This window comes from Peromyscus leucopus, chromosome 6 (assembly GCF_004664715.2).
Source record: "Peromyscus leucopus breed LL Stock chromosome 6, UCI_PerLeu_2.1, whole genome shotgun sequence".
Classification (NCBI taxonomy): Eukaryota; Metazoa; Chordata; class Mammalia; order Rodentia; family Cricetidae; genus Peromyscus; species Peromyscus leucopus.
This window is the reverse complement of record NC_051068.1, coordinates 79,208,067-79,233,291: the sequence shown is the minus strand read 5'-3', so window position 1 is coordinate 79,233,291 and position 25,225 is coordinate 79,208,067. Positions and strand designations below refer to the sequence as shown.

The following is a 25,225-nucleotide window of genomic DNA, read 5'->3' as shown; positions in this document are numbered from 1 at the left end:
TGAACCCTCATATTTAACCCAGCAGGCTTCAAAGCAGGTGAGAAAATGACCTACCACTTAAAAGCAATTTTTCCTTTTTCAGGAATCCTGGCCTTGGAGAATATCAGCTCTGGTATCAGTACATTCCACATCTTCAGGGATTTATGCAACCTTTTCATTGCTCTGTGCATAATGTCAGATGAGGTTTTCATCTTAGTCTGGAGAAAAATATCCTGACTTGCTTAAAACTAAGTGTGATTCCACATAGCTTTATAGCACAAAAAAGGGGAGAGGGTGCTAAAACCAACAGTCATTCTAGCTCATTCATTCTCTTCCATTTCTTTACATTTGATACACAGTGAGAATTTTAAAAATCATTAATCTTAGGGCTGGGGATGTAGCTCAGTTTGTGGAGAGCTAGTTTACCATGCTCAAAGCCCTAAGAATTCAAGGTCATCCTTAACTAGATAGTGAGTTCCAGAACACCTGGCATACACAAGACTTTGCCTCAAAAATAAAATACCCCAAATCATAAATCTCCAGTGCCTGGCATTATAAAAACACATTTTTTGTAATAAATATATTTTAAGAAATTCAAATAGAATTTGCTTTAGCATGTGGCCTAATACAAAAAGAGACTAGAGAAATAAGATAAAATGGTAATAACAAAAAAAAAATTGAGATTTAGTCAGACATGGTAACACATGCCTATAGTCAGGGATATTCTGAAGGCTGAGGTTGGAGATGACTTGAGCCCATGAGTTTGTGACCCACCCTGGCAACAAGGTGAGACCGATCTCTAAAAACAACAAAAGGGGGGCGGGCAGAAATGGGGCAGGAAGATGAAGAGATAAGAATTTGCGCTGGGCGGTGGTGGTGCACACCTTTAATCCCAGCACTCGGGAGGCAGAGCCAGGTGGATCTCTGTGAGTTTGAGGCCAGTCTGGGCTACCAAGTGAGTTCCAGGAAAGGTGCAAAGCTACACAGAGAAACCCTGTCTCGAAAAAACAAAAAAAACAAACAAAAAAAAAAAAAACAAAAAACAAAAAAAAGAATTTGCTAAGTTTTCTTAAGTAGCTTTGCCTTATTAAGAAGTAGGACAAGTAAATTTCATCAGTTTCTACTTTATATTGTATTATAGATCTGATCTAACTGAAAAATCCTTACACATTTTACAACTTGCCAAAACATTCTGTTCTACAAAGCAGTTTGCCAGTACCAGGAAGTGGAAACATTTTTCTTCTTTTTGTGGTTCACACACACAATGTACCAACTGCATATTTTAATTATTTAAATGACATCCAACTATCATTTATACTTCAATGACTGTGAGAATACTCATTTGAGCTTGTTACTATCCTCCAAAGGTAAGGAGGTAGGTCTTCCGCCGCAGCCCCTCTTGAGTGGTGACAATGGTGACAATGGGAGGAATACCATTCACTTACTTCTCACTGTGGACAGACAGAGTTCTAAACACTTGATAGATATTCAACTCTTTCACCCCCAACAAACCTATCTAGTACTATTTTTCACTTTACAACTAAGGGTAGAGAAGATAATGTAACTTATATGAGATTGCATAGACAGTTAAGTGTCAGGGCTGGGATCAGAGCAAAGCAGTTTGGTTGCAGAGCGTTGCTCATAACCACTGTAATACTGCCCCTTCTCTATCCTGATAAGGCAGCCTGCTAGCCTGGTGTTCCAAATCCCTCGTATTGGGTACAGGGTAGAACAGGGCTTCTCAAGCTTTAACAATGCATGTAGGATAACCTGTTAAGACGCAGACTCTAATTCAGGAGGTCTGCAGCAAAGCCTGAAGCTGTACATTTTAACAAGCTCCTAGAGGAGGGTGGTGTTTCTAGTGCACAGACCATACTTTATGAAGTGGTGATGTGTTGTGGAATAGAATACTTGTTTAACTATGTAAAGATGTGTTGCATTTGCTTATGTTGCAGAATAATTGTTTAACTATGTAAAAGATATGCTGCATTTGTTTAATTATGTAGAGATGTGTTGCTGTTTCCTCTTACCTGCTTAAGGCACCTGATTGGTCTAATAAAAAGCTGACTAGCCAATAGCTAGGCAGAGGAGGGATAGGCGGGGCTAGCAGGCAGATAGAAAAGGGGAGCCAGCCATCAGGGGTAGGGGAGGATGGGGGGTTGGGTAAGAGGGATGGGAGGGGACGGGGAAGGCAGCCAACCAGACATGGAGGAAGTAGGAAAGCAGGATGGACAGTACAGTAGATGAGGTAAATGAGCCTCAGGGCAGCACATAGATTAACAGAAATGGATTAAGTTAAAAAAAAAAAAAAAAGCTAGCTAGAAACAAGCCTAAGTTGAGACCAAGCAGTTATAATTAATAATAAGTCTCTGTGTCATGATTTGGGAGCTGGCAGTCCAAGAAAGCCTGCTATAGTGAAGAACTATAATAGAAGCTTCTAGTTCTTTTCTGTATGTCTACTGTCAAGGTATTTAAGCATTGTAAAAGGGCAGACTGCCTATTCACAATCATTTTCCATTAGCTTTTACACAGGGCCTGTCTTTGGAATAAATGCATGCCACATACTGATGTGCAGGTTTCATCAGTAAGTATGTGGCTTTTAGAAATTTAAAATACACATGTAAGAGCCATAGGGATAAAATGTGGCTGTAAAAGTTCACTCTCAGTAACTTCTTAAATATTATATATACCAACTATACAAATAAAATATAGTATATAAATGTTTATTGTTCAGCAACTAGAATAATAATATATTAGTTACTTTGGGTAAAAAAAAAAAAGAGAAATATCTACTTTAAAATATGTAATTCTTCATTCTCAAGTCTCTGCTAAGAGTGCTAAGGAAATTGCACTATGTAAGCTTAAGGCTCTTCTGGTGCCATTAGCGACCTCTTCAGCAAGGGCAGTTACTATATGAACACTGACGGATGGAGACTAGAGTATACTCCACAGCCATTTTAGCCAGAACTTCAAGAAATACACTGTTGGCTGCTACATCTCTATTCCAGATTCCAATCTCTCTCCTTGCTCTCCTGCCCTATTTCTCTTCCTTCCTACTCCATTGCCTTGAGAAACACTCAGGAGCCATCTCTCACTGCTTGCCTGTATCTTTGAAATACATGGATTAAGGGCCTCCCCCACTTCTTCTTCTTCTCTTCTAGCTTTTAAGTGGATAGGATTCCCTTTCTGGCCCATGTTTTCCATGCTCCTTACACAGTGAGGCATGTCAGTTTGAGATGCACTCATTCCATCAGCACCACTGTAATCAACAGTAAAATTCATTACTAAGCTGCCTTTCTACACTAAGAGGGAACGGAACAATCAGTCTGCAACTCACACATCTACACTCCCTGAGCAGCAGTGGGAAGTCATTCATTTTGGAGCTTGACTCAAAATCAAATGCATATCAGACTCCCTAGGCTTCACAGACAGTGGCATTTTAACACATTACACAGTGGACTTTCAGGGAAAGGGGGAAACTGTGTCCGTAGCACAGGTGCCATAAGAGCTAATTAATCTGTAAGGCACAAAATAAACTTTTTTTTTTTTCCTTCAAGACAGAGTTTCTCTGTGTAGCTCTGGCTGTCCTGGAACTTGCTCTGTAGCCCAGGCTGGCTTCGAAATCACAAAGATCTGCCTGCCTCTGCCCCCTGAGTGCTAGAATTAAGTGCCTGTGCCACCACCATTGGCTAAAATAAACTATACTTATGGCAGGAAAAGAAGCTATAGAAAAACAGTAGTTATAATGGAAGCACATAGATATAGGAAATACACTACCAAGTAAATTGGTTCTTCTATTATTCTCAGTGCATGTTTTATGTTTGGGAATATAATAAAACAACACTTTCTTTTGCGTTTTAACCCATCATTTGGTAAATATGCTAGGCTGTAAAAGGGATACACATTTTTATTTATTTGTTCATGCTTCATTCATTGTTATTGTGCTTGCACCATGGGGGAGGCGCATGTGTCATGACATGTATGAAGGTCAGAGGACGACTCTGTAGACTTGGTTCTCTCCTCCTACCTCTATGTGGGTTCTAACTTGGAGTGCTTAGATAGTAACAAGTCCTTTACCTGTTGAACCATCTTGCCAATCCCCAAGAAATATGCATTTTTAAATGAAAATTATTAAAACAAAATTATTTTTGGTGATATTAGTTAATATATCTGTGTAGAGGAATGAAAAGAGTTATCATTTTAATATCAATCATCAGCCAGACACGCCTTAAATTCCAGCACTCAGGAGGCAGAGGCAGGCTCTCTGTGAATTTGAGACCAGCCTGGGCTACAGAGTGAGTGCCAGGACAGCCAAGACAAGAAAATACATTAAAGATAAAGAAAAATTGAATTATTCTTTAGTTGGTAAGGAATGCTGTCTTAATCACCAAAAGTAATTACAAAGGCCAACTTTATAATGTTATAGCATTGTATTTTTAACTTTTGAGCAACAGAAGTAAGTTCACATCACCGGAATTCATGTTTGACATATTTATGGCAGAAGCTTTACAAAGCAGCTCTTGCTGTTTCCAAGTATCTTTCACTGCTCGTGTGGTCTAGCACAGACAGATCAGAGCCGCTTTCCTGTGCAGTTTTATAAATACTCCACACAAGTCCTGGAGATCATACTCACAGCTTTAGCAAAAACACCCATGACTTCAGGAAACTGGTGTGTGAGAAACGCTATCATTGCTGTCGAAGAACAGAGTCCTGCTGTAAAGTGGATGAAGAAAGGAAGTTCCTTTTTTGGATAAACAGAAACATGATGAAAAGCTGCAAGGGAAAATTGGTAAGAGTGAGTTTTATTTCAGCATAAACCAGTTTTAATATTTTTAAATTAAACCTAGCTTTGAAAATTAAAAATAGGGTTAAAAAGTAACAAGAACAAAGGTAAGAGAGAGCTATTCAGTACATTTGCATAGTCAGATGGCTGTCCTGGGGTCTGGGAATAGGATGGCATCGTGGGAAAGAACAGGAATTCTAAAGTCATGCTGAGTGGTTTTGAAAAAGCGCTTTGTCACTTATTAGCTGTGCACTAAACCCTATGGAAGTTGCTATGGAGTTGTTATAATGACAGTGTAAGCACTTAGTAAATGTGAGGTGTTATTAATTCTCATTCTTTGAAGCTCAGCAAGTAGTGTAGAGATAAAGAGATGGACATGTCTTGGGGGATTTCCCAGAATCACTGCTTAATAATTGTACTCAGTTATTACTACATTGCATGTGTGACACTTCACCGAGTGCTATGAAAACAGAACTAGGAAGCCAAGGCTCTGGCTGTAAATGAAGTTCTTTGCCTTATTTTATCACATTTATACACCTGAGTATTATTTTTCTAGTATACGAGATCTCATTACCAATTTTATTCAAGTACTTATATATTAGTCCAAGTACTTGGATAACAATAATCTAGAGCTAAGCCTATTAGAGTGTCCAACGCACAGTAGGTGCTCAATAAATTCCTTTAAAACTGAGAGCTATGTGAAGACTTCATTAGTCAGGAAGTTGACTGCTAGGACACCAACCCAGGAATTCCTGATGTAATATCCTGCTGCAGTAAGGAATGACTAATTCCATGCTGAACCAAGGTCGGCTATAAATTTCAATTTTAAAAAACATAACTATTAACAGAGAAGGTTATACCCGTTTCCTTCAATAGCTATAATATTTTATATATCTTATACTAAACTCAGAAAGTATATATAAAAAACTAAATTCATTTTAAAAATTCAGATTTCCAGAGCCTCAAGCCATATTTCATGTAAAAGCACAACAGCACTGAACTTGGTAAAAGCTAAAAGCAATCCCTTCTGCCCTATCCCTCATCCATGAGAGGTTGACTTCTTCCAGCAAACAAAGAGAAACAAACTCTGGTAGGAGGCAGGGAATGAGACAGTAAAATTAATATTGCCTAAACCCTAAAGCACTTTATGGTTTTTAAAGTTCTCATTTAATTGTTGAAATAACCTGAAGATAGATAGTATTATTTTCATTTTATAATAGTAAGACTGCATAGCTTTAGTAAGAAAACTTCCTAAAACATGAGACTTCTGTATTATAGGAGAGACCTAATTATTTCTTCTTGGACTGCTTCCTGTAGATTCACTTGTCAGTCAATGTCTGGCTAATACATCAATATAATGGATGACTGACTAGTACAGAAACTCCCTTGGAACGAAAGTTCAAATTTCATCACTGGCTTGTAAAGAAAAATTTATCAGGAGGCATAAAAGATGACAAAACAGCCATATGAACTAGGGGAATAGTTCAAGTCTCCACTTATGAGTCTATAAGCAAATTCCAGAAAGCTGTAAGTCATATCAAGGCTGAAAGAGAATTAAAAATAAAAACCAGTAAGTACTCCTGGGTATTAGAACTCCACATTATTAAAAATTTGTTCATTCCACCACAGTCAGAAACAGAAAAATATACTGTAAAAGCATATACTATAACCAAACAAGACCCTCTAGCACATCCCTCTATGTCTATGTCCTGGAGCTTGTCTGTTCCCTGTGTGATGTTAAGACTTAATGAAAGCTTGCCAAAAAACCTGACTGGGGGCTGGAGAGATGGCTCAGTGGTTAAGAGCACTGGCTACTCTTCCAGTAGAACCAGGTTTAATTCCCAGCACTCACATGGCAGCTCATAATTGTCTATAATTCCAGTTCCAGGAGAGCTGACATCCTCTTCTGGCCTTTGGGCATACATGAAAATATATGCAGGCAAACACCCATATACATAAAAAATAAAATAAGATTTTAAAAAATCTATATTTTGAAAAACTTTTAACTGTGTGATCTTGTAGCTCCTGGTTCTGACATAAGAAATATTAATACACAGGCTGGGGAGATGTCTCAGTGGTTAAGAGCACTGACTGCTCTTCCAAAGGACCCAGGTTCAATTCCCAGCACCCACATAGCAGTTCACAGCTACTGTAATTCCAGTTCCAGAGGATCCAATGCCCTCATACAGATATACATGTAGGCAAAACACCAATGCATATGAAATAAAAATAAATCATTAAAAAAGAAATTCTTTTACTATAAATGTATTATCCTAATACAATAAAAATGTTCATTATTTCACTGTATTTTTTGAGACAAGGCCTTGCTATTTGTAGTCCAGACTGGTCTCAGACTCACAGTCCTCACTCTTCAGCCTCCCAAAGACTAGGATTATAGGCATTTGCTCCCATGCCCAGGTATAACACACTTACGTATTGATTGATTTAAAAATTGATTTCTTTGCCTTAAAAATCTCTGTTCCTTTTTAAATGGAAAAATAATAGTTAGGAAAAATAATAGTTAACCTCACTCTACGTAGGCAAATGCAATTTCTCTCACTAATGACCTCCTAATTGCCAAAGTCAATAGATTCTTCTCAGTAATTGCCTTTCCTGGTATCTCAGCTACTCCTCCTCACTGGGAAGTTTCTTCTCCTTTAGTTACTAGAATATCTAGTTCTTGTCTCTGACTGCTCCTCCTCTAAATCTTCACTCACTTTCTTCCCATCAGCTCCTTAGAAGATTTTGTGTCCACTTGGTTCTACCCTACTGTCCCCACTTGTAATCTCAGCCTTGTGAAGGACTCCTTTGGTTACTTAGAAATGATGACTCTTAGTCTCTTTTGTGAGACAGAGAAAGAAATTTCAGGGCCCCTGGCAATTCTATTCAAATAACCTTATCTAGTTTCTAGTGTACAGCTAACTGGACTAGGCATGAACATTGAAATAAAATACAAGCTCTCCGAGCTGTGGGACTGCTGAGATAGCTCAGTAAAACAACTGCTGTGCAAGCATGAGCACCTGAGTTCAGGCCCCAGCCCCCACAGAAAACCCAAATGCCCCCTGCCTGCAATTCTAGAGCTAGGAAGTCACAGTCAGGCAGATCTGTGGTGCGCACGGGCCAGGTAGCCTGAGCTCCAGATTTAGTGAAAGACCTTGTTGAAAAACATAAGATGGAAAGCCATCAAGGAGAACACCCACTGTTGCCCTCTGGCTTCCACATGCAAATGCATACAACAGTGTGAACACACACACACACACACACACACACACACACACACACACTCTAAGAAGCTGGAGAGATGGGTCAGCAGTTCTGAGTGTTTGCTGCTCTTGCAGAGAGCCTGAGTTCACAGCAGCCAAATCAGGCAGCTCTCAACTTCCTATACTCCAATATCCTTTTCTAGCTTCTGTGGGTACCTGTATGCCAACATGTACACACACAGACACATAAATAAAAATAAAATGAAAAAAAAAATTAAGATAGTAAACACTATCGTTTGTGTCCTTTCAAAAATCCATGTGTTAGAAATTTGGTCCCTCAGGCGGCAATATGAGGAAGAGATGGGTCTAGCAGAAAGACCTTGAGCCAACAGAAGGGACTGTGGGAAACAAGCTTGCCTCTCTTTCTTTCTCCCTCCCTCTTTCTGGTTCAAGAATCACTTGCTTATCTGCATGCATGCTCCTGCACTCACTATGTACTTTACTTCACTGGCTGATCTGCCAAGGGGCAGCCCCTACTCAGAGCCTGAGTTTTGCCCTGCATACTCCGAACTTGAAAACCCAAGCTCAGTAATCTTTCTTCACAAACCCTGTAGCATGTATTTCATTATAGTAACAAAAAGGCAACTATCAGGGCACTCCCACCTTTAATCCTAGCACTCAGAGGCAGGTAAATCTCTGTGAGTTCAAGGCTTCTGTGGTCTACCTAGGGATTTCCAGGTCAGGGATACATAGTGAGACCCTGTCTCTAAGAAAACAAACAGACAAACAACAACAACAAAACAACCCCAAAACACACACACACACACACACACACACACACACACACACACACACACACACACGAAACTAACAAACAAAAAGGTGACTAAGACAGAAACCAGTCTAAAAATAATCTAAGTAGTTGCAAGTTGAAGAAAACGAAGTATTTACTTACTAGGCAACAGCTCTCTGTCAGCAGTCTCTGTGCAGCTGGGATAAGGGTAAAATAGATGTCCTTTCTCTAACGGGTATGGAATCATTCTAAAAGCTGAGAGGGAAAATACATTAGCATTCAATTTTATCTCACTCATCTATGCTATAAATCAAACCTCGTCTGCAGACATGTTTTTATAATTTTTTCACAAAGCATTTTATCTTCTTTTCTAGAGAGACATTTTAGATGAAATAAAGTGAACAGAAGAACATATGGGGGAAGAATGCATGAGGAAAGAATAAGATTTACTAAGAGAACAGTGAGTGGTCTAGTCTCAGTGTAAATGGAATGAATGCTAGAAGATAACACTGGCTGAGGTCTTCTTTCCTCAGTCACCTCATCACAATCATGGACTTAACTCCACAAGTATAAATCCTGCTTCTATAGGAATCTTTAAGAAAGAGGAATGTGTATACTTGTGGCTCTCAAGCTAAAAGAGTTCTTGCTGGCTTAGTATTCCACCTATGAGGCTCACAAAAGTCTTCTACAAGAATGCACAGTCATATACCCACACACATAAAATAAATTTAAAAAAAAAGAAAGACTATTCAAATCTGGTTCAAGGATCATGAAAGTCATTATCTGTCCAATGTCATTCAACAATCAGTGCTAACATAAGGAAGGAAATCATTCCTCAAGATGCATGAAATGCAGCATAAGTTATATACTTGGTGAAAATCCCTCAAGGGCTAAGCAGAATACCAGGCAGTAGAGACAGACATGAAATGAATGAGAAAGTCCCTGGCTCTGAGGACCTTATAATCAACTGGAAGTAGCCTAACCACTCAAAGTCATTCAACTACTCAATTGCAAAATTTCAATTTGATTTAGTTTTCTACTGTCAGTGTCAAGCACAGTGTATGATTGTTGTTAATAAGTGCTTATATAGAGATGTCCAAACTCTCGGTTCACAGATAATGATGTCCTCATGTCTTACTGATGATGGTGGTGGTAGTGGTTATGGAATGCAGGGCCTCAAGCACACTAAACTCATATTCTAAATTGGGGCCTTAGTAAATATGGCTTACTAATTAGTAGGTTCAAACAACTTTAAAAGTCTATGTTCTAAGAACTCAGAAATGTATGCCGGGCAGTGGTAGCACACACGTTTAATCTCGGCACTCAGGACGCAGAGCCAGGCAGATTTCTGTGAGTTCAAGGCCAGCCTGGTCCATAGAGCAAGATCCAGGACAGGTACCAAAACTACACAGAGAAACCCTGTTTTGAAAAAAACAAAAACAAAAACAACAACAACACACACACACACCACTCAGAAATTTGAAAAACTATACATAAATTGAAAAGTTTAATTCATACTTCCTTTTAAAGTAAACATAATTTCAACAGGCTGTGGTGTTTGAACCTATAGTGTCAACTACTCAGGAGGCCAAAGTAGGAAGACTCCAAAAAATGACAACATAAAGACAGACATCTCAAAACATTTCTTACTAATGAAATATATTTAGGAACCTCTTGGACGCTGCACAATTTCTCTACCTTGGCACTGGATCAGACATCACCATCATCATTTCCTGCTCCACACTGATTCCTATCATGACACTTCTTTCAGTCATAGCATCTAACAAAACAAAACTGCAGAATTATGAAGACACTAGACAGAGATGGACATATGATGAAACTGGATTCTACCTGGAGTGAACGATTTAAGTGGTATCTGACAGATGTTGAGTGCTTCCATTAAAAATATATAATAGAGTTCTAGTAGAGCAACCAGAAGAACTGTCTTCTGGGGGTGACCTTTAGTAGTCTACCTCAGGGAGCTAGCACTGTTCACTGGAGTGGTAAAGAGGGGAAGGAAGAAGACAAAGGAAGGTTCTTTGCTAGCATCTCACATCTAGACGATGGTTTTCAGTTATGACCATAGTTTATATGTGTAGTTTTCATAAAGTACTTTGTCTTCTGTGCACAGTGTTGGTTATTTTACCTCACCTAAGGTTTCTAGATATTATTGGATGACAACGTATGGTCAAAAGAGAAAAAGTACAGCAATAAATTAGCTACTTTCTTTGTCTGTTATAATGCAAAGAAACACATTTTAAACAAAGAATGAAGTTCTAGACCAGCCAGAGCACCTGTGAGATCCTGTCTCAGAGAAAAGAAAGGTGCAGGGGCAGCTACACAGTAAGTGGTAGGCCAGCCAGAGTGAGACTGTCTCAAAAGAAAAAACAAAACAAAGCCAAGCCCCACAAAAAAGTAGCAAAATACTGACACATACCACAACACAGATGAGCACTGTCAATATTATGCTAAATAAGAGAAATCCAAAAGGATAACTACTGTGCAACCGCACTGTATGAAGTACTAAACTCATGAGTCAGAGCTAGGAACACTCAAAGTGGCTGGAAAGGTGAGGATGAAGGTAATTATGTGTGGGCTGGAGAAAGCCCAGTGGTTAGGAGCCTTGGCTGCTCTTCCAGAATCGACCCACGTTCGATTCCCAGCACCTACATGGCAGCTCACAACTGTCTGTAACTCCAGTTCCAAGAATCTAACATCCTTACACAGACATGAATGCAGACAAAACACCAATGCATATAAAATAAAATTAAATAAAATCTTAAAAAGAAAAGATTATTATGTGAATTTCAGTTTGGGAAGATGAAAAGATTCTGGAAATGGATGCTGATGATAGGTGCTCAACAATGTGACCATACCCAATACTACTGAACTGGGCACAGAACAGCTACAGTGGTAAATTTTATGTGATGAAAGTTTTACCACAATTACAAACTGAAGGTAGGTGTGGTGACACAGGCTTACAGTTCTAGTACTTGGAAGGTGGTAGCAGGAATCAGAAATTTAAGACCAGCATCAGCTACATAGTGAGTTTAAGGCCTGCCTGAAACACATGAGACACTGAGGCAGAGGGAGAGGGAGAGGGAATGAAGAGAGTTGCTACACTGACTGACTAGCTTTTATTGTCAGCTTGACACAAACCAGAGTCACCTGAGAAGAGAGAACTTCAACTGAGGAATGGCTTCCACCAGACTGGCCAGTGGGCATGTTCTATAGGACAGTGTCGCAACTGCTAACTGATGTAGGCGGGCCCAGGCCACTGTGGATGGTGTCACCCCTGGGCAGGCAGGTCTGTGCTGTGTAGTAAAGCAAACTGAGCAAGCCAGAGAAAACAAGCAAATAAAATGTTCCTCCTTCTTTGGTTTCTGCATGAAGCTCCTGCCTTGGGTTTCTGCTTTGGCAATGATTGACCGTAAACTGTAAAATGGAAGCTGCTATTGGCCATACTGTTTATCACAGTGACGGAAAACAAACCAGAACGGTTGCTAGAACACATCTGAAAACAAAACAACAACAACAACAAAAACCCAGACCATTTCTTATTCTTTTTTTTTTTTTGGTTTTTTGAGACAGGATTTCTCTGCGTAGCTTTGCGCCTTTCCTGGAGCTCACTTGGTAGCCCAGGCTGGCCTTGAACTCACAGAGATCCGCCTGGCTCTGCCTCCCAAGTGCTGGGATTAAAGGCATGCGCCACCACCGCCCAGCCCATTTCTTATTCTTATATTTTAAAATTTATTTAATTTTCTGTGAATGAATGCTTTGCCTGCTGTATATGTGTGCATCAGTTGTGTGTCTGGTGCCACTGGAGATCAGAAGAGGACAATGATCTCCTAGAACTGGAGTTTGGGAGGTTGTGTGTCACCATGTGGATGCTGAGAAGCAAACTCAGGTACTCTCCAAAAGCAACAAGTGCTCTAACTGAGCCATTTTTCCTGCTCATAAACCAGGTTCTTTTCTTTGTTTGTTGTTTGTTTGTTTTTTGGTATTAGAACAGGGCTGGGTGTACAGCTCAGTGATACAGCATATGCTATTAGTATAATTAAGGCTTTGATTTCAACCTCTCTCACCTCATCACAAAACTAAACCAAACTAAACAACTAAAGCAACAATAAAACTTAACCACATTTAAAAAGCTTATAAACTAAAAGGCATACATTTTCATTTTTCTTTCACTACAAATACTCAATTTTAGCAAAATACCCTAATAGTTCCTCATTCTGCTTTTCCCAATGTGGCATCCAGATATATTAAATTATTTCTTCTACCAAATATAATGCCACAGAGATTATTTGAAACCAATCCAAGTCCTTCTGAAACTCACACAATCTCATCTGAAAAGACTGCATGTGGATGCAATGAACATTAAGAGAGATTAGCATTACATCTGGCAAAGAATACTTACTGCCTTCCCATGTACACTGCAAGAGATTCAGAGCACCTTCTATCCGTTTCCAGTGCTGCAGATGAAAGAAAGCATAGGCAATTGCTTCACTATCTCCTCGCTTCAGAATGTGTTCCGGAGGTAAAATTAAACTTTTCATCTCTAGTAAGTACTGCAAAAACAACACATCCACACCAAGAAATTAAATTGTGTTAAGTGAAAACATCCACAAAACATTTATTCAAATGTTACGAATTGGTTTAAACACACACACACACACACACACACACACACACACACACACACACACACACACACATTAAACTAGTTAAAATAACATGCAGTTCCAATTGAAAACTTGTCTAAAGTGTTTGGTTTTTTTTTTTTTTTTAAGATTTATTTATTATGTATACAGTGTTCTGCCTGCATGTATGCCTGCATACCAGAAGAGGGCACCAGATCTCATTACAGATGGTTGTGAGCCACCATGTGGTTGCTGGGAATTAAACTCAGGACCTGTGGAAGAGCAGCCAGTGTTCTTAACCTCTGAGCCATCTCTCCAGCCCCTAAAGTGCTTGTTATACTTGCAAACTTCCAAAGTGAGAATTTCCTATAGATAAAAACAAATTGACGAACAACTTATGTGACCTTGCAAAAATACAAAATAGAAAGTTAAATTGAGGAAATGTGAGAGCAAATATGTTCCAAAAAACAATTAAATATAAAGTCATAAAATACAGTTTCTTGAAAGTACTTTGTGGCATCATTCAATTCTGTTTTCTTTTATTCCTATTTTATGGGTGGAAAACTTAACTGTGGGGTAAAGTCAATTAATTAATATTCACTAGGTAAAAGACAGTATGCTCACTAGGGAACACTAAAAAAACCCGTAACATAATGAGAAAAACAGATTTCTTAGTAAACAATTATAATCAGATTGTGGTGAGCCCATATAAAAGTATAAGCAATGTCTATGTGAGTAGGAAATATTAATTTTATCTTGTTTTTAAAACAGCTTTGTTGAGCTGTAATTCACATAGCACAGAACTAGATTATTTGAAATAGATAATTCAATGGTTTTTATTACATTCAAAAACATGTGCAACCATCATCATTTGAATACATTCCATTACCTCAGAGGGGAACACTGGACCCTCTCATATCATTCATTCTCACTGCCTCATTTTTCCCTGTCTCTCTGAACCAAGCATTAACCTATTTTCTGTCTCCATAACTGCCTATTCTGAATACTTCATACAGATGGAATAATATAATGTTTTCATAATACTATTGTGATAATATATGGTATGTAGAAACTTGTGACTGGTTTCTTTCATTTAGCGGTTTTAAGGTTCATCTAGGTCACAACACGTATTGGTACCCCTTTCTCTTTAGAGTCAAATAACATTCCTCATAAATACACAGTCATTAGCTGTCAGACATTTGTCCTTTCCACTTTTTGGCTTTTAGAAATAATAATGCTGGGCTAGGGACATGGCTCAGTTGGTAGAGTGATTGCCTAGCACGCATCAAGCCCTGGATTTGATATCTAGCACCTAAACCCAATATGGTGGTGCACACCTGTAATCCTAATACTCAGGAGGTAGAGGCAGAAGGATCAGAGTTCAAGGTCATCCTTGACTACACTTTGAGTTCAAGGCCAGGGTGGCATACATGAGAACCTGTCTTAAAAACAAAACAAAACAAAAATCAGAAAAAGCAAGCAAGCAAGAAACAAAAGCAAATGGTAATATTAACAAGTATTTATACACAAGCTTTGATTATGTCTCATTTCTCTTGAGTAAACACCTTGGGTGGTAATGCTGAGCTATACGATAGTATATGTATGTTGATTTGAGTTGATATTAAAGGTGATCAGAATATGGATCATTACACTGGGAATGAGCAGATGTGAGGAGAGAAGACACACTGAAAGCACAGGCCCGAGGTGAGCACAGGCACTGCACCAGAAAGCATAGAGCACACGCACTGAAGGCATGGGTGAGGTGCCCGTTAGACATTTTCTCCACAGATGAAACCAAATTTTACCTCATACCATTCATTCACTCAGAGACAGTGTCTTATTATGCAACCCAGGTTAGCTTCAAACTTGTAATTCTTCTGCCACAACCTCTTAAGAGCTAGGATTATAGGTACGCACCACCATGATGCCTAGCTTATCTCAAACTCTTTAAGCAAACATTCCTTCTAATTTTATAATCTACAACAAAAAATAGGAGGGTTTGGGGTTCAGCTCAGTGGTAAAGCACTTGCTTAGCATGTTCAAGGATCTGAGCTCAATCTTCAGCATGTCAAAAAACCAGAAACACAAAAGCAGACACTAAAATCAGTATAATCATAGTTATTACATTAACCAAGTTTATGACTTTCATTAAGAAAGATATAAAAGTAACCACTGGTACACTAGATCTAATATTAAGTGGTAGACTTTAAACAAAACCTTAAGAATTTAGCTAAATTCCCTTCTAAGCCTGAGGTCTATGCACTTCCCTTCTAGAGCAGATTTGAAGAACCTCTCTGAACATAAGCAATTTGCTACTAACTAATGTGTTATGAAGTCCAAATCCTACACACATTATATAAAATTTAAAAATTATGTAAAATGTAAAGAGAGGTGTCTCAAATATACAGTCACACATCTTACAGAGTGTAAGTTGTAAAGAACATAAAGAGACAGAGCTGTAAATTTTAAGCTTTATTATAAGCAATAATAGATCCAGGGAGAATCTTAGAAATAAAAAAAGTTGTAAGGATGTCAAATCTTAAGCCTTAAGTAACTCATACTACATACTCATTGTACTAATCATCTAAAATGATATTTCTTTGTTTATGAAGTGCGCCTCTCCATGCATTACTGAGCTCACTGCCCAGCTTTAATTACTCCTACTCTTGATGTTTCTGGCTCCTCAAAGTGTAAGAATGCAGTCTGCTCATCAATTTATTTTAGCAGATGTCACAAACTATGAGATTATTTACTAATCCAGTTTGGGTACTTAACATTTCCCATTCAGTTTCTTAAAAGGAATGCAGCAGAGGTTGCGTCCTGGTCAGGCAAAGCCCATTTGCTGCCTGGTTGGGCTCTCTCTCCTCAGCGCCCTGGGCCTATATTCAGGCGGGTAATATTCTTTCTAATCCTCTCTAATCCTGGCCCATTTTTTTTGAAACACAGTAAAAGATCACTCACACCAGGCGGCTGTGGGAAAATGGACTGCAATGGCTGACCTCTGACACGATTCCTCATGCTCCCTGCATGTGCACTGAGAGTGTCTTCAGTAGGAAGCACAGTGTTATCACAGTGGGTTGGCATCGGAAGGCCAGTGTCACAGCTCCAGAGGAAAATGGTTTAATTCTTAACTCATGGCCTTTCTACTAAAACTCTAATTTAGAAATGCGGGGTGAGGGGGAAGTCCCACGCATTTTCATTTAGAGTGCAAAGGCTTTAAACAAAGCTTATGATGTGGTATTTAGTGTTTGGGTACATGTAGGCAAAGACACTTGGTTAATCATATCAACTTAACATGTCCAGGAAACATTTTTTGAAGAGTAACTATATACCTACATTTTCATTGTCAACCATTCTCAGCATCAATGTACACAGTACATAAATAAATACGGCACATTAATAAGAAATTATAATTCATATTTTTCATTTGATTTGTATTTTGCTTTGATTTGCGGTCGACACTGGAACCCAGGATGCCACGCACACTGCATAGTAACTCTGACCACTGAAATAAATCCTTAGCCCAAATGTCCTTTGACTTTAAAGCAAAATATTCTTTCAATTTCTACCAAAAGAAAATTTGGCTCCTAAAATATAAGAAAAAATTCAGTTAAAAAAAAAAAGGGCCTGGTACTAGAGAATTAGCTTAGTAGTTAAAGCATTTATTGCTTTCAAAGGTCTTGAGTTTAATTCCCAGCACCCATATGGCAGCTCACAACCATCTATAACTTTAGTTCCAGAGGATCCAAGGCTCTGTTTCAGTCTTTGTGGACATCAGGAATGCACATGATGCACATACATCTATACAAGGAAAACACCCATAAAATAAAAATAAATATTTTTTTAAATGTACTTAATGGATCTTGGGGACAGCTCAGTGTAGGCCATGTCCTCAACATGTTCCAGGCCTTGGCTTCAATCCCTAGCATAAACACACAAGAGTGCACTTAAAATAAAATATAACGTTACTACAATACTTACTTTATGCCCTCCAGAATTGCTATTCAGGAATTACAGCTATCCAGTGTAGGCTGTAAGTTAATGCACAACAGAAACTCTATCCTTTGTACTCTCTACAGTACCTAGCACATTCTACTACCTAAAATAGTCACTGAAATAATGAATTGAGCTGAGCTGATATATACAACAAAATGTCTTCAAACTCATATATCAGTTTCTACCTAAAGACATTTTTAATATGGAGGTGTGTGTATGAGCATGTGTGCACACAGGTGTAGACTGTGGAGGCTAGACCTCAATGTTAGATGTCTTCTTCTATTACTCCCTATTTTCAAAATTTTCTCTTTATTGTTGTAGCTATTATTATTATTATTAAGTAGTAGTAGTAGTAGTAGTAGTAGTAGTAGTAGTAGTAGTAGTGTGTGTGTGTGTGTGTGTGTGTGTGTGTGTGTGTGTGTGTGTACCCTGAGGTCAGAGAACAACCTTGTGGAGTTGGTTTTCTCTTCTTCCACCTTTACACGGGCTCTGAGAATTGAATTAGGGTTGTCACGCTTGCATCATCAGCAGGCACATTTACCTGTCAAGCCACCCCTCTGGCATCACCGACTCACTTTTTTGAGACAGGGTCTTTCATTGACCCTGGAGCTCACTGTTTGGCTAGAATGACTGGCCAGGAAGCCCCTGGGTTTCCCCGTCTCTGTCACAGTTGACAGCCCCCTCCCCCCATGTGCTGGGTGACAGACATACAAGCTCGCCACCCCGGCTCTACACGGGTGCTGGGAATCGGAACTCAAGTCTCCGTGGCCGTGCAGCTCGCATTGTACCGCTGAGTCATTATCCCAGCCCTGCCACAGGCATTTCTAACTCTGGAGAAACAAAAACAAAACAAACAGCTAACAACAACGAAAAACTACCTAGACTTCATTTCTATAAGGAGAATCAAGTAAAAAAAAAAACAAAAAAACTGAAAGATGGTTTTATTTTAGTCCTTTTTCTGCTTAGAAAAGCACATGTGCAATGTATAAACCACAGAAGTTAACAGAGCTATGCGATAAAAAAGAAGGCATTTCATGTTGGGAGACTAAAAGAAAAGATAAAGATAACGCTTTGTCCACTTAGCTTCCTTTTTGCGCATAGAACACTTTGGTATGATGCTGGGGAATGAACACAGGGCATGCACGTGCTAACAAGCACATGACAACTGAGCTATGGTCCTAGCTCCTGTACATACTATACTGACTGTTGGATCAAACTGTTGTGCAACATACTTCTTTCTTCACACAGTAATCTTACATCTCTCTTTCTGCCTCTACAGAACCAACATTTTAATTAATATACAATTATTCATTAAAAGTTAAATTATTTAATAATGTTAAGAAATGACATCATGTTGCCGGGCGGTGGTGGCGCACGCCTTTAATCCCAGCACTCGGGAGGCAGAGGCAGGCGGATCTCTGTGAGTTCGAGGCCAGCCTGGGCTACCAAGTGAGATCCAGGAAAGGCGCAAAGCTACACAAGAGAAACCCTGTCTCGAAAAACAAAAACAAAAACAAACAAAAAAAAAGAAATGACATCATGCTTATACTATCCTTAAAAGTAAAATACACTATCATTAACCAAACTTGTAAAAACTTAAGGAAATGGCTTATAACATTAATGAGCATAAAATGATCTCTAATTAAAAAAAACATAATTCTAAACTATGTACATCTATTTACCAATATTTATTGAGTGTTATATACTAGGCAGAGCTTCAATATAAAATGATGACTAAGACAAGAGGCTACTTTTTTTTTTTTTTTTTTTTTTTTTTTTTTTTTTTTTTGAGACAGGGTTTCTCTGCGTAGCTTTGCGCCTTCCTGGAGCTCACTTGGTAGCCCAGGCTGGCCTCGAACTCACAGAGATCCGCCTGGCTCTGCCTCCCAAGTGCTGGGATTAAAGGCGTGCGCCACCACCGCCCGGCTAAGAGGCTACTTTTTTTAAAAGATAGTTTTCTGCAATGTATGAGAATTTTTGGTTTTGTTTTTGTTTTGTTTTAAAGATTTATTTATCTTATGTATATGAGTGCTCTATCTGCATGTATGCCTTTATGCCAGAAGATGGCATCTGATCCCACTAGAGATGGTTGTGAGCCACTATGTAGTTGCTGGGAATTGAACTCAGAACCTCTAAAGGAAAGATCAGTGCTCTTAATTGATGAGCCACATCTCCCATCCCCAAGAATTGTTTAACTTTTAGATTTATTTATTTATTTATGTGTGTTTTGCTTGTGTGTATAATCTGTGCACCACATGCATGCCTGGTGTCAGCAGAAGGCAGAAGAAAGCATCAGATCCCCAGAAACTAAAGTTATGTATGGTTGTGAACCACCATATGGGTGCTGGGAAACAAGTGCTCTTGCTGATCCACCTCTCCAACTCCCAAGAGGCCCTTTCTTACAGAGAGGGAATAGAATCATTAAAAACAAAAAACAAACAAACAAAAAACCTTCTGCCAAAATATGACTGGGGTGCTGAAGGAGCAGAGGACATTGGACCGTATTGTGTTCATTAGTTTATGCCACTCTGACAGAAGCAACTTAAGGGAAGAGAGGTTTATTTTGACTCATGGTTTGGGGGTCACAATCCATCATGGCAGTGAAGGCATGGTGGCTGAAACATCAGGGTCCATGGGGTGCGGTTGTAATGTGGCTTCCTATTATCTTGAAGGACTAAGAAGCAGAGTACCAGCCAGAAGTAAAGCCTGCCTAGAATCTTGAAGCCTCCCATACAGCCTATGTCTGCCAGCTAGGACCTATGTTCAGAAGGTTCCACAACCTCTTAAACAGTGCTACCAGCTGAGGAACAAGTGTTTGAACATATAAGCCCATGGGGGTCATTTCCCATTCTAGCAATAACATTCCTCCATCAGCCTCTACAGGCTCATGGCCATCTCATAATGAAAAATGCATTCATTCCAGTTTCAAGTCTCCATAGTCTTATAATTCCAACACTATTCAAAAGTCCAAAATCTCTTCTAAGACTCAAAACTAGCTTTTAAATGTGAGAGTATAAAAAAAAAAAGTTACAGACTTGAGATACACAATGGCACAGACAAAACATTCCCATTCAGGATAGGAGGATAACAAGGAAAGACCAGACCAAAGCAAGGCTGCTGACATCCTTCAGCAAGCACAAACACTATAGCAACATGTCTAGCTCCCAGGGTTCATGACAGCATCATCTGAATTCCCACAAGCTTGGGTGGCTGCACCACTACATCCCTGTATTTGCAGCATATATGGCCACTCTCCTGGGTCATCCCACTCAGTGCCTGCAGCTTTTTTTTTTTTTTTTAATAGATATCTCATGTTCCTGGCATCTCCAATATCTTGGGGTCTTTACTGCAACTTAAGCTTCACTTTCATAGCTTCACACATCCCGTTCTAGGCGCTTCTCTGTGGAATCTGACCCTGCAACATATTGCCTGGCTTCGGAGACTTTCTGGAACCTTGTTGCAAACTTCACTCGTGTCCTACACGCCTGCAAAAGTAGCAACATAGGGATGATGCCAAGTCTCACTGCCTGTTCCAGAGGCAGCCTCAAATTAGACCTGTTAGACCATGACTGCAGAGCCCTCTGCATGTCTCTGGCTGAATCAGAGACAACATTTCCCTAGGGAGCTGTCTTCAGCACAGCACACCAAAGGCTCTGTCTTTTCCAGAACTCTTCCTTCATGTTTTTTAAACCGTCTCCAGTCTACACCCTGGACATTTTAATGTGTGGGGTCTTGCCCAGTACAGAGTATGAAGCCTTTTTGTAAGGTGATGATTTCTTTAACAATTATAGGGCCTTACTGGCTTTGTCTGCAACTTGAACTGAGTTCAAGCTCTTTCCTAGCCAAAGTGCAGTTTTCATACCTTTCCACTCTACTTTCTACTCTCTTCTTTGTGAGTCAGGAAGAAAGCAGTGAGTCCTGACTATGTCACAGCCTAACTGCTGTGCTGTCTTAAAATTTCCTCAATCAAACAAATTAGTCCAGTACTTAAAAGTTAAAAAAACAAGCTGGACAGTGGTGGCGCACTCCTTTGATCCCAGCACTCGGGAGGCAGAGACAGGCCCATCTACCTCTCTTCGAGGCCAACCTGGTCTACAGAGTGAGTTCCAGGACAGCCAGAGCTGTTGCACAAAGAAATCCTGTCTCAAAAAACCCAACCAACCAAATAAACAAAAACCTAAAAAACATTTGTTACACTAAGTGGAGCAAGGGGAACCCCGCAGAAGAAGCGGAGGTTGGGGGAGTGGTTTAAAAAACAGAGGGGTCAAGAACACCACGAGAGGGGCTGGAGAGATGGCTCAGGGGGTAAGAGCACTGGCTATTCTTCCAGAGGACCCAGGTTCAATTCCCAGCTCCCACATGGTAGCTGACAACTGTCTGTAACTCCAAGATCTGACACCTTCACATAGACGTACATGCAGGCAAAAGCACCAATGCAAATAAAGTAAAGATAAAGAAATTAAAAAAAAAAAAAAAGAACACCACAAGAAAAGAGCCCATGGAATCAACTAAGCAGGGTTCATACAGGCTCACAGAGACTGAAGGGACAATCCCTGAGCCTGCTTGGGTCTGTGCTAGGTTCTCTGTATATGTGTTATGGTTGTGCAGCGGGGTGTTCTTGTGGGACTCCTAACAGTGGAAGTGTGTCTCTGACTCTCTTGCCTGCTCTTGGGGCCCTTTTTCTCCCGCTGGGTTGACTCATCTAGCCTTGATATGAGGATTTGTGTCTAGTCTTATTGTAACTTGTTATGCCATGTTCAGTTGACATCCCTGGGAAACCTGCTCTTTTCTGAAAGGAAATGGAGGAAGAGTGGAGGGAGGGGAGACTGTGGTCTGGATGTAATGTATGAGTGAAGAACAAAGAAAAAGAGGGAAAAATATTTGGTGTGTGTGTGTGTGTGTGTGTGTGTGTGTGTGTGTGACAGCACATGTGTGGAGGTAAGAGGACAATTTGTAGAAGTTGGTTCTCTTTCCACCATGTATGTTCTAGGGATGGAATAATTCGGGTCATCAGACTTGGCAGCAAGTGTCCTTTACCCACTGAGACATTTTGCCAGCCCTAGTATGTTACTTTTTAATTTAGTTTCACTCTAATTTTCAGCATGTGGGCAGACTGTACTTACATCTTTTGTCCGAAATATAACATGAATAGTCTCTAATCCAATTTTTAATAGTCCTTATTCCCCTCTGAAATTTCATAAGCCTGCCTTTTATTATATGCATTTCTAGATACTCTGATCTTCTGAACTACCAGAATGGCCCATTAAGCTCCAGGGCTTCTCTAGTCCACAGCTCCAAACATTTCCACATTCTTCCTACAAACCAGGTGTAAACACATGATCAGGTTTATCAGAGCAACAACCTCATTGCTGGTATCAATTTTCTCTATTAGTTCATATCACCATGACCAAACACCTGAAAGAAACAATTTAATGGAGGGATGTAGTTTGACTCTAGTGTAAGCTATATAATCTATTATTGTAGGGAAGACAGTGGCTGATATGGCCGGTCCAGTTGAAGCAGGAGATTGAGATATTTCTTGTTGCATCTCAGAACAGGAAGGAGAGAATTTGAGCTAAACACAAAGCCAGCCTAGAACCCCAAAGCCCTATATTTGCCCATGTAGAGTCCAAAAGGCTCTATAATGCAGTACCACTAGCTAGGGACCGAGTGCTCAAATGCAAATACATGAGCCTGTGGAGAACATGCACATTTAAACCAGAACACACATTTAGGGGCTTAGCAAATTAAAACAGACTCTTTTAAAAATAAGACAATGGATGATCAAGCGCTTAGAGAATGGCAGATGGCGAAGAGATTGAACATGTGTACAATGATAGGGAGATACAGTAGGACACGACCAACCCAGGGACATTGCCATGAGATAAGAAGCAAAGCAAGAGGCAGGAAGACACAGGAGTCAGACTGAAGAGCTTCCCTTAGTGTAATACTAGAGGGCTGGTTCTCACCTATAAACACCAGGGAATACACAGAAGTCTTAAAGCAAAGTGAGATTTGCTAGTTGGTAGAAAACTGGCAATACAGTGGAAAGGGGCTAATGGGAGGAAGATCAGTGGGCACTGTCTAGTCGTTCACACAAGAAATGGTGACATTTTTGGAATCACTTCTAGAAGGTTAGAAATTTCTATAAAGTACTGGGCAATTATGTTGAAAACTTACAATCATTGCACTTGGGATGCTGAGGCAGGAAGACCATGAGTCTAAAGCTAACCTCAAAGTCAGCTTAAACTACACAGTGAGATCCTGTGTCAGGGTGGAAGAGTGGGAGTGGGGGAGAGAGGATAGGAATATAAACGTCTGATAACATTTATAATAAGCAGAAATAATAGTTAATTCCAGAAAGTAGAAGTTGACCAAATAATGGGCTTTTTAACCTTAGAAACTTTTGAAATATTTGACATTAAAAAAACCCCTTTGCTTCAGTAATAATATCAATAATAACATGTATTTTTAAAAGTAGGTAGTGAGCAGGGTGGTAGTGCACACACCTTTAATCCCAGCACTCAGGAGGCAGAGCCAGGTGGATCTCTGTGAGTTCAAGGCCAGCCTGGTCTACAGAGTGAGATCTAGGACAGGCTCCAAAACTACACAGAGAAACCCTGTCTCGGGAAAAAAAAAAAAAAAAAAAAAAAAAGTAGGTAGGTAGTGAGGGTGCACAGTAGTTAATGAGAGTAGTGAAGCCTAGACTTGAGACTCTTTAAAGATTATAATATGCTGTATAGGCTTTATTGCCACCTGCAATGGAACAGGTCCTTGCAGTGCTATGTTGCTGGAGATGCATGTCAACTTTGTTTGATTCCAAATCACTCAGATTCCTCATTATTGATCAGCTTATAGTACAGCCCTGGGAAAATAATGCTTTTTGTCAAAACAACTTTAGAGCAGTGGTTTTCTCAGTCCATGGACATTCTAGTATACACCAAACTGCTGTCATTTTCAAAAAATTGCTTTCTCAGGAGTACAACAACTATATACTGGAGTAAAAATTGGTTACCATTGCAATGCTACATGAGCACAGCTCTATGGTGGCAGACAAAACAGAGCTCTCATAAGAATATATAGGAGCTCCTATTTGAGCAGCTTTAAAAGAACAATTTCTGAGAGAGAGAGAGAGAGAGAGAGAGAGAGAGAGAGAGAGAGAGAGAGAGAGAGAGAGAGAGGATTACCTTGATTTTCTGTTCCCCCTGCCTCCATTTCTTAAGTGTTGAAATTACAGATATGGGCCACTGCAGCTGGCTCCACTTTTTTGTGCTTTTGGTAATTATGTATTACGTACACTAAGAAAGAAGTAAGTACCTAAACATGCTATGTGAAAGTTAATTTTTCAGATATAACCAAGCCAGAGATTAAATACCCATGTCGTGTCCTAAATATTTCTATCATTGAACAGCGACACTGGTTTCTTTGTGCGTTCTATCTTTAAATAAGGATCTGAATCAGCAGTTGCTAATTATGACTCTAATGTGATTGCTTTAGATATGCAGCCAATATAATTTGGAATCCATTGAGAATTTGTTGGCATAATATATTTGCACTGTCCATTCTCACAGGACGTGGTCAATATTTATTTTGATCACTAAGCTAATGCACAAAGGAACTTCACATTCATGTAAAATGAACAGTGTCTGCCTCAGTGCTTTTCACTTGTTTGAAAATAAAATGTAGGCAGTAAAATTTTAGAATTGTACAGTGGAAACTGACTGTGGAACTTGAAATGAAATGATCTTGCTCTTTGGAATTAAGCTGTGTATCCTTTTAGAGCTATAATAAACATGTGTGGAAAAAAAAAGGTTATAATATGCTAGTC

The 25,225-nt window shown here is 39.5% G+C and overlaps 1 protein-coding gene across 3 annotated transcripts in view; it reads right to left on the bottom strand.

Annotated features, from left to right (window-relative positions):
• Positions 1-3,873: 3,873 nt before the first annotated feature.
• The window catches only part of St7l (suppression of tumorigenicity 7 like), a 70,922-nt gene continuing 49,570 nt past the window's right edge, over positions 3,874-25,225 (bottom strand). For 2 of the 3 annotated variants that reach the window (XM_028889951.2, XM_028889954.2), the window contains exons 12-14: positions 13,179-13,329; positions 8,921-9,013; positions 3,874-4,752 (exon numbers count right to left, since the gene is read on the bottom strand). In XM_028889951.2, coding sequence (XP_028745784.1) covers positions 4,574-4,752; positions 8,921-9,013; positions 13,179-13,329 — 423 coding nt within the window. In that variant the 3' untranslated portion in view covers positions 3,874-4,573. The remainder of the gene's footprint in view (positions 4,753-8,920; positions 9,014-13,178; positions 13,330-25,225) is intronic. The other variant, XM_028889953.2, reaches the window with a different exon arrangement.